This window comes from Cryptomeria japonica, chromosome 3, assembly GCF_030272615.1.
Source record: "Cryptomeria japonica chromosome 3, Sugi_1.0, whole genome shotgun sequence".
Classification (NCBI taxonomy): domain Eukaryota; kingdom Viridiplantae; phylum Streptophyta; class Pinopsida; order Cupressales; family Cupressaceae; genus Cryptomeria; species Cryptomeria japonica.
The window spans coordinates 956585966-956603963 of NC_081407.1; the positions used below are offsets into that span (position 1 = coordinate 956585966).

Here is a 17998-nt window from a genome sequence, read left to right on the forward strand (position 1 = left end):
TTTTCCCCCGTTTTCTTCTATTTTTAAACTGTATGCCTAACTTCTTCTCTTCTACCACTGTGCCAAATTTCATTCTTTTTCGAGAGATCGCCCCCGATTTTTCAAAAATTTTCGACCCATCTCTCGAGGGGGCATACCACCCATTAAATTTAAATTTTATGGGGCATTTCTTCACACCAGTTTTTCTTTCTTTGAAACGACGCGATAAACCGCACCATCTCAAAGAGGGGCAAATGTAGTCACACTAATCTGTCCAGCTTAATTAAATAAATATTTGTTATTTATTTGATTAAAAATCCACTAGCCACTAGTTAATTAAATTAATATATGATTAATTCATCCCCAAACATTCTTCTATTAATTAAATAAATTATTCAATTTATTTTAATTAATTCATTAAATCAAATTCAAATCAATTAAATAAATAAAATCTATTTATTTAATTAAATCCCCTTTTTCTCTTTTAAATAAATTAAATTAAACATTTATTTAAATCATTATCCCCACCCCACTGGCATTTTCCTACAAAATGCAACTTGCACACATTTATTGAAATAAATGAATTTTTATTTTAATAAAATCCTATTTTCCCTCACCCACCAAATCCACTTGCAAAATCTAATCCCCTTCTAGATTCTTCTAACCCCTTCCTAATTAGCCTAATCCATCTCCTAATTATTGTCACATTCCTAAGCAAAATGGAGTCACTTCTCAAAGACTTCAAAAGTCTTTGAAAAGCATTTAATGTTTTGTGTGTTCAACAAATTAACCCCCAAAGTCTTCCAAGACCACTAATGGCTCTTACATAACCATTTATGGTTATTTCAAACTTGTCCCCCCAAACATTTATTGTTTTGACCATATTCATCCATTTCACATTTGCACAAGAGTTTATCCATTGGATAAAAGCTTTATTCTTTGAATAAAGAGTTTATTCATTCAACCAACCTTGACTCTAAATCTCAAAGTCATATCAGGCATTTAATGCTTATTCCCTCTCCTCTCAACCTATCTCACATTGACACTTGTCATCCTGGGATTGGGTTGAAAGCCCTCACATGGATTTGAAATCATTCAATCCTGACCCTTGTTGAGATTACTCAATCTCAACCATCCATTGCTCCATTTTTCCTATAAATAGAGCCCATTTCTTCATAATCCAGATCCTGAAAACTTGTATGCATTTAAGCTATAGGCATTTTAAGAGAGCATTTTAGCATAATTAACTAATATCTTGTCATTTTGGATAAAATCAATCATTTTAGCATCAATAGCATAGTACTAGCTTTTCATTTCAGAGTTGGAGCACAATACTACAATCTCAATCTTCCATAAGCATCCATAGTGCAAAAAGCTGCTGAGAGCTACACTATTTTGGAACTTGGAGAGGAGAGGAACAAGGGAGAAGTAGCTAAGACCATGTTAGGAGGTATTTGGAGATGCCTCATCATATTTGTTTCTTTAGTTAAATATGCTTGCATGATTTTAGTGTCTCTCTTGATATGCCTGTTTAGATTAGTTTTTTATTGACTAACACTAACGATTTAACAAGTTTCTTGTCTTGTGTGTGTTGTTTATCTTAGACTAATCTTGTCCACTTTGCAGGGCATGAATATGCTTTTGAGTTTGCATGTTTAACAGTTTTGGTTATATTACTAAAGTATATGCTACCAAGGTTGAATCTGATATTTTTATGGAAGATTAAGTTTGTATGATTCACCCCCCCCTCTCATCTTGTTGGCTATTGGATCTGTACTTACATTTAGTATCAGAACTATCAATTGGTATCAGAGCTGTGGACTCTAGAAGAAAAGTTTAAAGGCACTTGAGTTAAAGATCCAAAGATGTATAAGAGGGATGCACCGAAGCTGAACAAGTCAAGTTTCTCTACATGGCAGAAAAGGATGAAGCTGCATCTATCAGGAGTTGGAGAATATGCTGTATACTATCTGGAGAATGATTTTGTTACATCGAGCACCTATCCATTGACTATGGAAGAGATAAAGGCAAAGCAAGAACATATTCAAGCAATGATTCAAATAACATCTGCAATGACTGACTCGAAGTTTAATGATCTAGAAGGTTGCAATGATGCAAAGGCAATGTGGGATAAGCTCATATCTGTGTATGGAGGAGATGAACATGTTCAAAGAGAAAAAGTAGATAGTCTAAGAGGACAAATTGAATCTATGAGGATGAATGAAGGTGAGAACATAACTCGGTACAGTACAAGACTAAAGGAGATTGCCAATCAAATCAAAGGAGTAGGTGGAACTATTGAAGAAAAGGATATAACAAGTAATTTGTTAAGAACCCTTCTACCGGCTTATGCAATGCGAGTCTTTGCAATCAATGAATTGAGGTCTGTACCTAATATTGCAGTTTCTTTAGACGCTACTATTGGTAAGCTATATGCGTTTGAGTTAAGTAACTTTGATAACAGTGGATCTTCGGTAAATAAAGTTGAATCTGCATTTAGTTCTTTTCATCTTGATGAATCTAATGATTACAATGAAAGAAAGTATAAGTACTCTCAAGGAGATCACAGTGGAGCAAGTGAAAGATTTCGTAAGAACGTGGAAGAAGTACACAAACTATATGAGGAAATCAGAAAGTAGGAAGAGTTTGAAGCACTATTAGCCAAAAGGTTACTGAGAGGCAAAGGTAAGTAAACTACCTTTGAAATGTTTCAATTGTGATAAGATAGGACATATTACTTCTAACTGTCTTTACAAAGATTCTACTGAAAAGAGAGATTACCGAGATGATAGACAAAAAGATAATCATTACAAAGGACACCGAGACTTCAGAAGATATAGAAAGACATGTTTAATAGCTGATGAGGAATCTAACAATGATAAATCAGATGAAATTGATACATAGGAAGTAGTTTATGTGGCTATCAAAGATGGATCAGATGAAGAAAGGTATGAAGAAAAATCCCTAATATGACACATAAACACTAATGATTCTTGGATCATAGATAGTGGATGCTCACATCATATGACAGGAGATAAACACAAGTGTTATATTAGAAGATTATGATGGAGGCTATGTTAGATTTGGTAATGATGCACCATGTCCGGTGAAAGGTAAAGGATCTATAACACTTCTTGACAATGCAAGATGCAATGATGTTTATTGGGTTGAAGGTTTGAAATACAATTTATTGAGTGTAGCACAGTTAAACAACACGGGTTACCGAATAGAATTTCAGAAAGGAATTGTCAAAGTTCATGACAAGAATGGAAAGTTAGCTGCTACCAGGACACAAACAAAAGGTAACACATTTCAGCTTGACTCAACTCTTAACAAGTGTTTGTATGCAAAGATAGATGATACCTGGTTATGGCATAAAAGGTTTTGTCATGTAAATTTTGATAATCTAATCAAAATAAGGAAGAAGCACCAGTAAGAGGTCTACCGAGTCTTGAAAAACCTCAGAATGTTATGTGTCAAGGATGCCAGATGGGTAAGATGACAAGATCAAGCTTTACAAGTAAGTCTTACACTTCTAAGGGAATCTTAGATCTTGTGCACACTGATCTTTGTGGTCCTATGAAAGTTCAAAGTTATTATGGTGATAAATATTTCATATTATTTGTGGATGACTATTCAAGGATGATGCCAGTAATCTTTTTAAAAGATAAATCAGAAGCATTTCAAATGTTTAAATGGTACAAGGCAAGAGTTGAAAACGAAACAAGAAGACAACTGAAATGTCTTAGATCAGATAGAGGAGGAGAGTTCACATCTGATGAATTCAACTTATTTTGCAATGATCATGGTATTAAAAGACAAGTCTCTGCACCGAAAACTCCACAGCAGAATGGAATAGCTGAGAGAAGAAACAGATCTATTGTGGATTGTGCTAGAACACTGATGATTGAAAAGAAGGTGCCACAAACATTTTGGAGAGAAGCAATAAGCACAGCAGTTTACACCCTGAATCGAGTACAATTGAAGAAAGGTACTTTGAAGACACCATATGAAATTTGGTATGATAAGAAACCTAATGTAAGTTATTTTAAAATCTTTGGAAGTAGATGCTATGTTCACAAAGATGATAGAAATGGCAAGTTTGATCAAAAGAGTGAAGAAGGAACATTTCTAGGTCATTCTTCTAGAAGCAAAGCATTTAAATGTCTGATCAAATCATCTAACAAATTACTAGAAAGTGCAAATGTGAAAATTGATGAATTTGCAGAAAGAAATGATGAAGGAAATTCCAAGGAACCAGAAGACTATGATGAATTTGTCTATGTTCAACCGAGAAGTCTTACCGAGAAGACTTTTGAAGAAAATGAAGAGAATATCCAGTTACCAAGTGATGAAGAAGATCATACAGATCCTACCAAGCCTGTATTAGCCAAGTATGTCAAAAGACATCATACACCAAGTCAGATTATAGGAGATAAGGATGATCCAGTGATGACAAGGAACAAACTGAGACAGAACACATGTTTGATATCTGAATTTGAACTGAGAATAGTGAAAGAGGCATTTAACAATGAAGATTGGATAAATGCTGTGACTGAAGAGATTGATCAAATCAAGAAGAATGACACATGGACACTAATCCCAAGACCAAAGGACAAAAATGTAATCGGTACAAAGTGGATTTTCTTAAACAAGCTAAATGAAAAAGGAGAGGTCATTCAAAACAAAGCAAGACTAGTTTGCAAAGGTTATGCTCAAGAAGAAGGAATTGATTATGGTGAAACTTTTGCACCTGTTGCTAGACTTGAAGGAGTAAGAACATTGTTGGCATATGTTGCTTTCAAAAATTTCAAGGTATATCAAATGGATGTCAAATCTGCATTTCTGAATGGAATATTAGAAGAAGAAGTTTTTATTGAACAACTTGAAGGATTTGTTGAAGACAAGAATAAAGATCATGTATGTAAATTGAAAAAAACTTTATATGGTTTGAAACAAGCACCTAGAGCATGGTATGAAAGATTGCACTCTTATTTGATTAAGATTGGTTTTATAAGGAAAAGTGAGAACAACAATATGTACATGAAGAATGATGAAAATAGAATACTGATTTCAGCCATATTTGTTGAAGATATTATATTTTGTGGAAATGACTCTTTATGCAAGAACTTTGGAAATGAAATGAGCAAAGAATTTGAGATGTCATTAATTAGTGAAATAAAGTATTTTATAGGTTTACAGATACTGCAAATGAAAAATGAGATTTTCATTACTCAATCCAAGTACATAAAAGAAATCTTGAAGATATTTGGAATGGAAGATTCAAAACCAGTAAGTACTCCTATGACTACCAACTGTAAATTATTAAAGATTGATGAATCTGCATTTGTTGATGAGACACCTTACCGATCCATGATTGGAAAACTACAATATGTTGTTCACAGTAGACCAGACATAGCCCATGCAGTAGGTATAGTTGCAAGGTTCTCTGTAGATCCTAAGGAAACACACATGACAGCAATCAAAAGAATTTTTAGATACTTGAAAGGGATAGAGGATTATGGCTTAGTATATCAGAAAGGAAATGATTTTGATTTAAAATTTTATACTGATGCTGATTGGGTAGACAACATTGATGATAGAAAAAGCACAAGTGGAGGAGCTTTCTTTTTAGGAGAAAGACTAGTGAGTTGGCTTAGCAAGAAACAAGGATGTGTTTCACAGTCCACAACAGAAGCTGAATACGTTGCTGCAGCATTGAATTGTACCAACATTGCATGGATCAATCAACTGTTGGAAGGTATAAATGAGAAAGTTACCGAGCCAGTAACTATATTCTGTGACAATACTAGTGCCATTAACATTTCAAAGAATCCTGTTATGCACTCTAAGACAAAGCACATCTCTATCAAATATCATTATCTTGGAGAAGAAGCTCAAAAGAAGAAAGTGGTGTTGGAGTATGTTAGCAAAAATGAACAAATAGCAGATATCTTCACCAAGCCACTACCAAGGGACACTTTTGAATTTCTCAGAAGTAAGTTAGGGGTCCTTACCCTATCTTCTACTCACTGACCGATTTCGGTGAAAGCATTAATTCGATGACTCTATCGAATATCTTTTAGGAGTTGATGCTGATTTACACACTTTAGGATGTTTTCTAAAGGTGTACAAGAAATATTACAGAAAACAATACAGGGAACAAGAATTCGAAACAAAATGCTCTGACCGAGACTGAATTGACACATTACAGCAGGAATTCACTTCATACAGGAAGAAATTATGTTTTAGTTCTTTACTTTTTGGCATTGTTGTCAAAGGGGGAGAAAACTAATAAAAAGGGGGAGAAGACTAAAGTTTGGAAAGAAGACTGAGAAAAGAGGAGAAGTCTAATGTATTGGGGAGAAAGTCTGTTGATAGCAAGAGAGCATTTCAGCATTTCAGAATCATAGCAATCCGAATCTTTTAAGGTCAAATCAATTGGTTTTGCCATCAATGCCAAAGGGGGAGATTGTTAGCAATATAGCATTTTAACAAACAATGGGAGATTGTTGACATTTCAATAAGGATATTGAGAAGGTTGTTGATGATTATGGATATAACTGATTAAGGATGTTTACTGTCTTGATATTATTATTTTGTCATTGATGTCAAGAAATTGATTTTCTAATTCAATATGATGTTGCCATATCTTGAGAAGTATGATTTGAAGAATATAAAGATGTCGGTAAAAGACACAGGAAAGAATATGATGAATAAGGGGATGAATAAGGTATTCAATGGGCAACTATTACCGAGTCAGACAATGATGAGATCATGATGTTTAGATTGTTTTAACATCATACATATGTTGTAAATTGTAAAGGTTAATACTATACTATGTTATCAAGCAAATAATCTAGTCGGTAAACCCTAAGGTTATTGCTATCGGTTAATGAAGATGGAATGTCTACCGAGTGAAGTTTAGTACTTACCGAGTTATAACCGAGTTGTAACAGAATGCATTAAATGTTTACATGCATTATTTAATGAACGAAGCTGATGAGCTGGAACTAATTAAATGATTGGTATGTCATGCATGAAGTTTGTTAATGAATCTATGGCAAAGGAAAGTCGGCATGAAGATCTACAGTTTAGATTGAACCACAATACCCTAGCACAAGTTCCAAGAAATATATGCAAGTTCCAAGGTGGGGTAAAATGTTTTCAGATCAAAAGATGCATTAAATCTGGACAAGATTGATGATCTGATGGCTATGATTGATCATGGGAAATGTGATCAAGGAGATTAAGCGTTTAGCTAATTGTTTATAAATAGGAAACTGTTGATAAACAATGTATGCAGGAAAGTGTATGCATAGGGATGCTACATAGTGATTACCGAGCACAGAAGCTTGAAGACCTGTTTGAATAACAGAGTATAGAGCCTAGTAGATGGACAAGATAAGTCCTATTGTACTAAGAAAATAAGAATCTGCTTTAGCATTTTACATGTGAAGTTGCAGATAGATTTTTATTACTGTTATTTTGTGAAAGTGACATAAAATCTCTTAACCGAGTGGACTTAACCATCTTATTTGTAAAACCCTCTAGCAAGGTGACATTCTGATTGAGTGTTTGAAATCCTTTAACAAGGTCACTTCTAACAAGGTGAAGATCCTAATAGATCTAAGGGAAATCCCTTAACCGGGTCACATCTAGCAATGTGTTTGTAATCTTTAACAAGATTTTCTTTTAACCGAGCATACTCTAGAAGAGTATATTTCTTAGTGGGTCTGAAATCCCACAGTGGTTTTTCCCTATTTGGGTTTCCACGTTAAATCTGGTAATATGAGGTTGTTGGCAATATTACAAGGATATTGAGAAGGTTGTTGATGATTATGGACATAACTGATTAAAGATGTTTTACTGTCTTGATATTATTATTTTGTCATTGATGTCAAGAAATTGATTTTCTAATTCAGTATGATGTTGCCATATCTTAAGAAATATGATATGAAGATTATAAAGAAGTCAGTTAAGACACAGGAAAGAATATGATGAATAAGGGGATAAGTTATTCAATGGGCAACTCTATCGAGTCAGACAATGATGAGATCTTGATGTTTTAGATTGTTTTAACTTCATACATATGTTGTAAAATGTAAAGGTTAATACTATACTATGTTATCAAGCAAAGAACCTAGTTGGTAAACCCTAAGGTTATCACAGTCGGTTAATGAAGACAGAATGTCTACCGAGTAAAGTTTAGTATTCACCGAGTTGTAACCGAGCTATAACAGAATGCATTAAAAGTTTACATGTGATATTTAATGAAAGATGCTGATGAGCTGGAGCGGATCAATGATTGGCAAGCCATAGAAGAAGTTTGTTAACGAATCTAAGGCAATGGAAAGTCGGCAAGAAGATCTACAACTCAGATTAAACCGCATTATTCTAACACAAGTTCCAAGGTGAATGTGCAAGTTCCGAGGCGAGGTAAAACATTTTTAGATCGAAAGATACAATGAACCTGGACAAGATTGAAGATCTGATGGCTATGATTGATCATGGGAAATGTGATCAAGGAGATTAAGCAGTTAGAAGATTGTTTATAAATAAGGAACTGTTGATAAACAATGTATGTGGGCAAGTGTATGCACAGGGATGCTACATAGTGATTACCGAGCACAAAAGCTTGAAGACCTGTTAGAATAACAGAGTATTGATGCCCAACAGATAAACAAGATTAGTTCTATGTCTAGATTGTATTGAACAAATAGGAATCTGTTTTAGCATTTTAGATGTGAAGTTGCAGATAGATTGTATTACTGTTATTTTGTGAAAGTGATAGGAAATCTCTTAACCGAGTGGACTTAACAGTCTTATATGTAAATCCTCTAACAAGGTGACATTCTAATTGAGTGTTTGAAATCCTTTGACAAGGTCACTTCTAACAAAGTGAAGATCCTAACAGATCTGAGGGAAATCCCTTAACCGGGTCACATCTAGCAATGTGTTTTGTAATCTTTAACAGGATTTGCTTTTAACCGAGCATACTCTAGAAGAGTATATTTCTTAGTGGGTCTAAAATCCCACAGTGGTTTTTCCCTATTTGGGTTTCCACATTAAATCTGGTGTTATGAGGTTTATATTGTTCATATGCTTTTGAGTTTGCATGTTTGACAGTTTTTGGTTATATGACTGATATATGTTACTGAGGTTGAATCTAATGTTTTATGGATGATTAAGTTTGTATGATTCACCCCCCCCCCTCTCATCTTGTTGGCTATTGGATCTGCACTTATATTAAGTATCAGAACTATCAGAGGTTTATGATGTTTATATGCTTTTGAGTTTGCATGTTTAACAGTTTTGGTTATATTCCTAAAGTATATGTTACCAAGGTTGAATTTGATGTTTTTTATGGAAGATTAAGTTTGTATGATTCACCCCCCCCCCGCCTCTCATCTTGTTGGCTATTGGATATGTGCTTGCATTTAGTATCAGAACTATCACACACATATTACCAAAGGTGCAATTTTTTGGTATAAAATAGAAAAGCTAGATTTGTAGCCTACATACTTAAAGTTTTTGTCAAAAATAAAATGTTTGGTTGCTTAGCATTGCCTATGGGGGTGCCTATTGTGTAGATCTCTTTGAGTATTTCAATTTTTAAAAATGGGGCACCCAATCAACCCATTGGATAAAAAGTAATGGCCCTCATAAGTTTGTATGGGAAATGTAAAAAGTTGTGGGAGACATAAAAGAGTCATAAAGAGGAGTTATACCTATTGACCAACCTACAGTGGATGTTATAACACATTATCAAGCATATTTTATTGGGGAATAATTTGGGAACCACTTTTGGGTGGTTTTAACTCGGAGGTTTCAAAATACCATTCCATGGTTTTAGGTTTTGTATCATTTATATATCAAGTACTTGAAACGGAGTTCATGTGTAGAGTTTTATAAATATTGTTTAAGCTACAAAAATTCCTCCAAGTCTTTGTTTGGTGGTGCTCATGTGAAGACTTGCACTATAATTCGTGCATTATAATATTGATTGAACTAATAATACATTGACCTACTTTAGAGTGAGGTTTTTCTCTTGAAAGGTTTCTTGCCACATACACACGTGTTATGGTATTTATTGTTTATTTTATGTTTAAATATGGTTTTGTTTTGTAGAGGGGATTCACTACCCTCAAGATGGTAGGATCTCAAGGAATAAACCTTCCTTTGCTACCTCATTATATTGGTGGTCTGGTGAGCCGAGAAGATATAATAATAATGAAACAAATGAAACTATACCATTGTACAAATAAAAGTTACAAAAATAGATATTCTAATTGTACAGAGTGAAAAATAATAGAATACAAATGTTACTGTCAATCTGATAGAGTCTCGATTTTAGGACATCGCTGTGTGGCAGGGACATCTGTGTCATTTTGTCATCTATGTACAGCCAGAGGATAAACAACCACTAGAATATGCCTCAAACTCGACTCCACACTTTGAATCTATTCTTTAGGTCTACACACACTCGAACAAGGGGAAAATGTTGGGGTTGTATAGGGTCTTGCCTTAGTCAAACCCCGACTTTGGTGTTTCCACCTCCATGGACAGCCAAAGAGATAGATTTGAATAAAATGATAAATAGATAGTGTAATAGAAACAAACCCTGATTGATGGAGGAGAACCCCTATATTACAAGAGATAAAATTGATTATGTAATAGAAACGAACCTCGCTTAATGGAGGAAAACCACTATTACAAGAGATAAAATGATGTGTAATAGAAATGAACCCCACTTAATGGAGGAAAACCCCTATTACAAAAATAAAATAATAAATGAACTAAATGCACCTAGATAATAGATACATTCATAGATTTGATCAATAAGATGATATCAAGATACAATAGATAAGAGATAAGAAGAAGTGTTATGTAGTCAAGACCCCTCTCTTGAGACAACATCATGCGTGTACTTTGAGAGAAGACCAAACAACTACAATATTGAGTGTGTATTTTGATAGAGCTTCTCTTAGGGAGTGAGAGCAAGAGAGCCAAGAGTGAAGGTTCTTAAAAAATGAGGGAGAAAGAAGAGTTGACTTGATTTGTATGGGTGGGAGTGGTCGTTTCAAACACGCACAAACCAAGGGACATGCTTTGGCAAAAGTTTGACGTAGAATATGTTGATTCAGATTCAAAATATTCATGGGATGTTTGTGCTTCACGCATACGTCTACATGTTGTGTTTTTCGTCCAAACAAGATAGTTGAAAATCAACTCAAGGATGGCTAGTGCTACTTCATCTTTAGGATCCATGATATCAGAATGATAAAATCCCAATCATGAATTATGTCATAATTGCATTGAGCTCAATGCCAAAGTGCAATAAATGCATTGGGTGCAATTTGTGACACTAATTTTTGTTGTAACTATTAGAAGATTGAAATTCACACAACACTCTCCTCAAAACATTAGTGTAGGAAGTGTTTTCATGTACCCTACTTCCTTTCAATAGAAAGACAAAAATTGAGAAATGTTCTCAATTTACACAAACAATGCACACATTTTATTATTAATATATAATTAAAATGGTCCTATGATGTAGGAATTAGGCAAAGGAATCAAAGCACAAATTAAGCCAACCATGAAAGCTTAAATGCTATGGAAATACTCCTAACACATTCAATGAAAGCATAGAAACAAAGCACTAAAAACCAAATGCAAACCAAACAAAATCACTCCTTCCATGTTATTCCATTGTTCTCCTTTCTCCTTCAAATTATGTAGATATCACCTATAAAGCAAGTTTATTGAAAGCAAGATGATGAGATGAAAGAAAAATGATTTAGGCAACATAAGGATACTTGAAGCGTGGTTGATTCCAAAGATTGAAGAAATGCATCCAATTTATAGGCAAATTGGAGAGATGAGCAAATTAGCATGAAAAGAGTTAAAGAGGCAATTTGATTTGAAAATTGGGAAAAAGGATTGAAAGAAGAAGGTTATGACACCTTCTATGTCATAAATCATGACACGTCTCCAATACAAAGTGCATGGACTAAATACCAAGTTAAGTGCTATGACATGCTGCTATGTCAAGCACTATGACGCATGAGAAATTCATGCCTCCACTCTATGACAAGCGAAGCACGAAAATAGGGACAACTAGAGAGGGACAAATTAGTTGGAAATTAGAATTGGAAAATTAGGAAAATAGGTGGGAAAAAAAGGAATTAGAAATGAGGAAATTAGTAAAAGAGGGAAAATTAGGAAATTAGGAAAAAAGGTGAAATTAATAAAAAAAATTGTCATTCACTAATTAATTCACAAAGGGGGGAATAATTAGCCAATTAAATGAATATTTAATTGTGACAAGAGGAGACTTAGGATTAAATAAATAAATTTATTTAACCTAAAAGGGAAATGATGAATAGGATTAGATGAATAAATCATAAAACCCTAGGAGAAAATTAGAGATGAAAGGATGTTGATTAGGTGATCATGACAAGATTGGAATGATTGATGCAATTGATATAAGGTCGATTCGATCATGGTTAAATGATGAGAACTGATAATTGATAAAGTGTCGACATTGGTTAACAAGGATCAATGACAAATTGATCAATAATTGACCAAGGATAAAATTGATAGGCATCAATTGACGAGGACCAATGACGAATCGGTCGCAAATTGATAAGGAATTGACAAATTGATGATTGACAAGGATGCAAAATTATCCAAAATGACTGATAATAGATTGAAGATTGGTTGAAGAGGACAAAGATCAAGGACAAAACCTCAATTCGACATCAAGAAGGGCTGACGATGTTCAATCGACATGATAAAATGATTGACAATGATAAAGATTGAGGACAAAAATCCTAATTCGACATGGCGAAGGGTTGACAATGTCCAATTGATACGATAAAGATTGATAGTCATGATTGAAAGTCATGATGATGTCGACAAGACCTAATTGAAAATGCGAGAAACACAATTGAAAGAGGAAGAAATGCATAGGAATAACAAGATGTTGACAAATGATGAAGATCAAGTGCGCGACATAGAAGAAATGTCAATAAGATGCGAAAACCCTAAAATAAGGTCACTCGAACATGTTAGAGTATGGCGCCACAAGCATTGACCATTTTTAGATGCCTACAGGTCCATCGAAAAGAAATGGGCCTATAACCAAAAGAAAATGGGCATGGGTACACAAATTTCACCATTCCACAACACACTTCTTAAAGACAACTATTCTCAAACACCATTCATTTCAATAGTCAAGGGTCAATTTTTCCAATTTTTTATTTAGATGAATATAAAATTTGCTCTTGGCTGACCATTAAACCAAATAATATTTAAGTGGAAATAGTGGCAAGAGTTTCCATAAGCTATTAATCCAACACATTTATCCATATTGTTCAAGGGATGATTTCTATGTTATTTTTAAATAATAAAAAATATAGTTAGTAATCAAATTGTTGTAGTTGAATTGATTGAGCACAAGTGGTGAGGCTGATGGTATGTTCCTTAATTACATCATCCATCAAGATTCAAACACTTGGGATATGATATAAGAGATGAGGTGGAGATTGAAGACAGAACGAATTTTACAGAATGGATAATCCTTTAGCACTGGGCTCTCAGCGGAAACATTGACATCAGCTCATGTTCCCATATCAAATAACAAACTTGATTCATAAATGATACAAAATCCTCCCTAGAATATATATTTAATAACCTACAGTACATATGGAGGGAAAAACAAATATTTATGATGCATTCTTTCTCTACAGATCATGGTATAGTTATTGGATTGGAGGTTTTCACATGGCTGCAATATTTGAATAAACATCATGATATCAGCGTTGAACTACTGTTTATGCATCAACAGTCTTGTTATTCTATTTGGCAGATCTTTGGATTTGGTAATCTGCCATATGCAATTCGATTGTGTGGGAGACTGAAAGAGTTGGTGGGAAGTGCCACAGCAGGTGGAGTCCATTATCAGCTGTTAAAACCGGCCAACTCTCTGCTAACGTAACTTCTTCTTTATAGAATTTTAGGTAAAGAGAATATCAAGTACATGATAAAAGATTAACGACCCAGGTCAAAAGTGGAGGAATACTGTCTACAGTTTAAAATGTAATTAGTTGGTACCGGCGATTTTTTCTAATTTATAAAAGTTATGATTCATGTTTTTGTTTATATAATATTTATAGTTAGTATTTGTATTAGTAAGAGATGTAATGGGTTTGCTAACAGAACATATGTATTCATATTTACAGTAAAAAAAGCAAGATCTGCATTAAAAAACATCATAATGCACTGTAAGCCTATAGATTTTACAGTTTCATATTGATGGGCCAGCAAATTTTAATTGAAAGTATGATGAAATTGCAAGGTAATGCCCATATCAAGCCAGAATGGCCTACTTGACAAAGTTTGGAAGGACCTTTTATTCATAAAAATATTCTGTTAAAACCAAGTCAGTGAAGTTTGCCTTGAAACGTACTGTTTCTCTTGGCTAACATTTTCTTTTAATTCACTTCATTATCTCATGATATTGAAGAAATGGGCTCCTTCAGAACCATGTTTAGAGCAATAAAATTTCAATTACATGAGCTGACAATTAACTAATTCCTATCACTTCTAAATCTCTACTGAAAAGCAGGTAAGCAAATTGCAGGGTATATGCCACATATGGATTTCATGTCCATTGTTTATAGCTTAGCTGTCAACATCAATTCCCCTCCGTGCTGAAACAAAATCACGAGTCTGCAGTTATAATCTTGAAATGCTGCTGCTGCTGTACCTAAGCATGAGAGCCAGAAAAAACTCACAACTGAGACAGAAACAATCAGATTTCTTTTTTAACAAAACATCATGCTGTGGAACTTTAATGGAATGGAAGATCCTGGTCATTAGCCAAATCCTCTTTTAATACTCTCGGCTTCATCATCTGGACCTACAACAACATTCATGTGGGTTTGTGTTTGCTCAGGCAAGGAAAATAACCCATCCTTGTGACTCCGCCATGCTTGGCTGTAGAAAGGAAAAAGGTATTTACCGAAATCAATCTCAGAGAAAAAATTGTTTACCAGATCATTGGGAATGGGCGTTGCAGCTTTGTCAGTATGCTCTGCTTCGTATTGATCATCATGACAAGGAGCAGGTAGGTTGAGATCTATCAACTGACCTCTATGATGGGGTAGTAAGGATGTCTTGTCTTGTTCAACACTTTCCTGCATTTGAGAGCAATGAACCATTGCAGCACTGGTGGTCCTATGACACCTCTTGTGACCACCCAGAGCTTGTCCAGATGAGAACTTCCTCTCACAAATTGAGCATTCATGAAGCCTTCCCTTTGCAGCTGATTCATTGTTTGTAACTTCTTGGTCCCATTTTCTCTTCTCAGGGAGAACAACAGAGTAGCCCTCTGTCTCTGCTGTGAAGAGACCCTCTTCCCTAGTCACGATTTCATCTTCTGAGCAGCTGCTGTCGTTTCCAATTTTAGAAGGGGCAGAGCAATTGTAATGATGGTTGCTTGCTCTGTGCCCTCCCAGCGCTTGAAACGAAGAAAAAACTCTCTGACAAGTCCTACACTTGTACTTCTTACCAGTTCCATCAATCTTATCACTGTCATCTAAGAATTTGGTTTTCCCTTGCGTGGGTTTCTCCAACGAGCTGCTTTTCCCTGCCATGGCAAGCATTACCAGACAATTAGCCATGTCTTCCTCTTCATTGTATTTGGTTCCCGATGCGGCAGGGGAATGACAGTCATCTGGGCATTTCACTCTCTTGGACCGCTTGCCCTTCGCCGCCGGTTGTAGTTGGATCTGTGAAACAGGGCTCTGGTTCTCCTGGTACAAGATTTGTTCACGATTCCCCGAATGGCTGCATTTCATGTGGGCGAGCAGAGCCTCCCACGAGGAGAATTCCTTTCCACATTCATCACAGGCCCGTGAACTGGTAACCACTAATGCCGGCCGACCATCCTCAAGCATTCCAGTGAGTAAAGCACCACTTTGCTCCGTCAACACCCAACTCCGCTTCCGATTCGTACGAAGTGCATAAGCCAGGTCATTTGTCCTCTTTTTCAAATCTGTCCCATCTTGCACTGGAGCTTCACACCACCCATTCATGGCGGCCTCTGTACCAATTACCCTCGGATTTGATTTCTCACTGTCGCCATGAATTCTCATATGCCCACCAAGAGCCCTTCCGCATGCAAACCGCCGCTCGCAAATCTTGCAGAAATGCCTCAAATTTTCTGCTCCTTCAATCTGTGCTCTTCCACTGAATTTCCTATTTTGCAGAGCAATTGCACCGCCAAAATCTCCCTTCTCAAAATCAGAGAGCCGCCGCTCTTTTTCCACAGGCATCTCGCTGGTCTTTACATTCTCTGAATCCATGAATTTGCATACAGCAAACATGTCATCTCAATTTGTATGATACCCTGCCCAGATCTACAGTGAATTAAAACGGCACCGCTAGTCAATATCTGAGCCAGCTGTCTAAGCAAGATGCAAACTTAACTCTTACCTCAATTCAATTCAGTTGAGGAGTGTGTATACATTCTAAATATAAACAAACGGTGAAGAATGGAGGGGGGATAATTTCTTCCCAAATAGAAAACAAAAAGAAAAGAAAAAGTTGGTGAAGCGGAGTTGCAACCGCAAGCGGTAAGTGCATCACACACTATCATAATCAACGGCGTGAGCAAAGCAAAGCAAAATTTGATATATATATATATATTTTTTCTGTTGTTTTGTGGCAAAGTGAGTGAGTGAGTGAGTACAGTGAGTCCAACTGCAACAAGCTTCACCAAACACTCCATTGTTGTATTCTGTCAACTTCCCAACTAACTCAGTGCAACCTACACCTCAACCGTCCCATTTCCAGCCAGCCATATTAGCGCGTAAGCCATCTTGCTATCCTGATGATTTCTCGGAAGAACAAGATTGTTGCCTAAATTAAAAGTGCATTCTCAATCATGAACCTCAGATTTGATCAGTTTTGAGTTGTGTGTCTCGGAATTAATTGTATTTAAGGATATTATTTTATGTTGTTATTTGTATTAAAAATGTTAATCACACATGATTGTAATAATAAATTAGTTATAGTGATATCGGCATTCAAATGTTTTGTTTAGTATGTATCTAAATTTGTTATATCAATCACATGATTTGATTACTATCAATGAAAGAAATATTTTTTTTTAATCTATATAAGCACATATGGGTGCTTTTCAATATGTCAATTTCTTATATGCATGTACAAGCACAAATAAACATGTTCTATAGATCTTGAAGGCGAAGTTCATAAGTGGATATAGAACCACATGGGAGCAAAGTGTCTCAAGGCTAGACCATAGGCATGATATAGTCTAAGGCATTATAATTTTCAAATCAACTCTCTTATATCCTTAACCAATTATATGTTGGTGTGAAAAGAGGGTTATTTCCTAGTTGGTTCCCTTTTAAGACCTATTCACACCTTAGAAGTTAAGCTTACTTAGGTGGCTTCTAGAGCAAGCCTTGTGTCCTTATCTCTTTTTGTCTCATTGCATATGACTATGACACTTGTCTTAATCCTATGCCTTCTTTGATTACGCATTGTCTTTAAAAGCAAGGCTCCTCTTGTATGTTTTTAACAAGCATCTTGTGAGTATTGTATTCTTGATTTGTGGAATAACATCTTCTATTGTTGCTTCTTTCTTTTGTGTGGAGGCCATTTGGTATTGTAGATTGAAGATCTTGACTACCCACTTCAACATTATCCATCACTTGAAGATTCTAGTTTCGACTTCTTTGTTGCAACATCACATTTGGTCAAAGTGGTAAAAAATTATAATGCAATGGATATCAATTACACTCCTTAAACTCTTTGGTGTTTTCATTTTTTAGTCTCAATTTTTCAAATCTATGTTTATATTTATCATTCTCTTGGTTCCTCTTTAGGATTTTAAGGTTTTATACCTTTTCTTTTATTGTAGACTTATTTTATTTTCCTGACATTTTGGTGAATTCAAAGTTCCATGCCTATTCTTTAGGAGTTT

The 17998-nt window shown here is 35.2% G+C and overlaps 1 protein-coding gene across 1 annotated transcript; it reads right to left on the reverse strand.

The window, feature by feature from the left end:
- Window positions 1–14366: 14366 nt before the first annotated feature.
- Window positions 14367–16578, reverse strand: LOC131035624 (zinc finger protein ZAT9). Its single transcript, XM_057967352.2, has 2 exons — window positions 15039–16578; window positions 14367–14905 (listed from the first exon to the last, which is right to left on the reverse strand). The coding sequence occupies exons 1-2, from the start codon at window positions 16371–16373 to the stop codon at window positions 14837–14839; spliced, it is 1404 nt and encodes a 467-aa protein (XP_057823335.2). The 5' UTR covers window positions 16374–16578; the 3' UTR covers window positions 14367–14836.
- Window positions 16579–17998: the final 1420 nt, after the last annotated feature.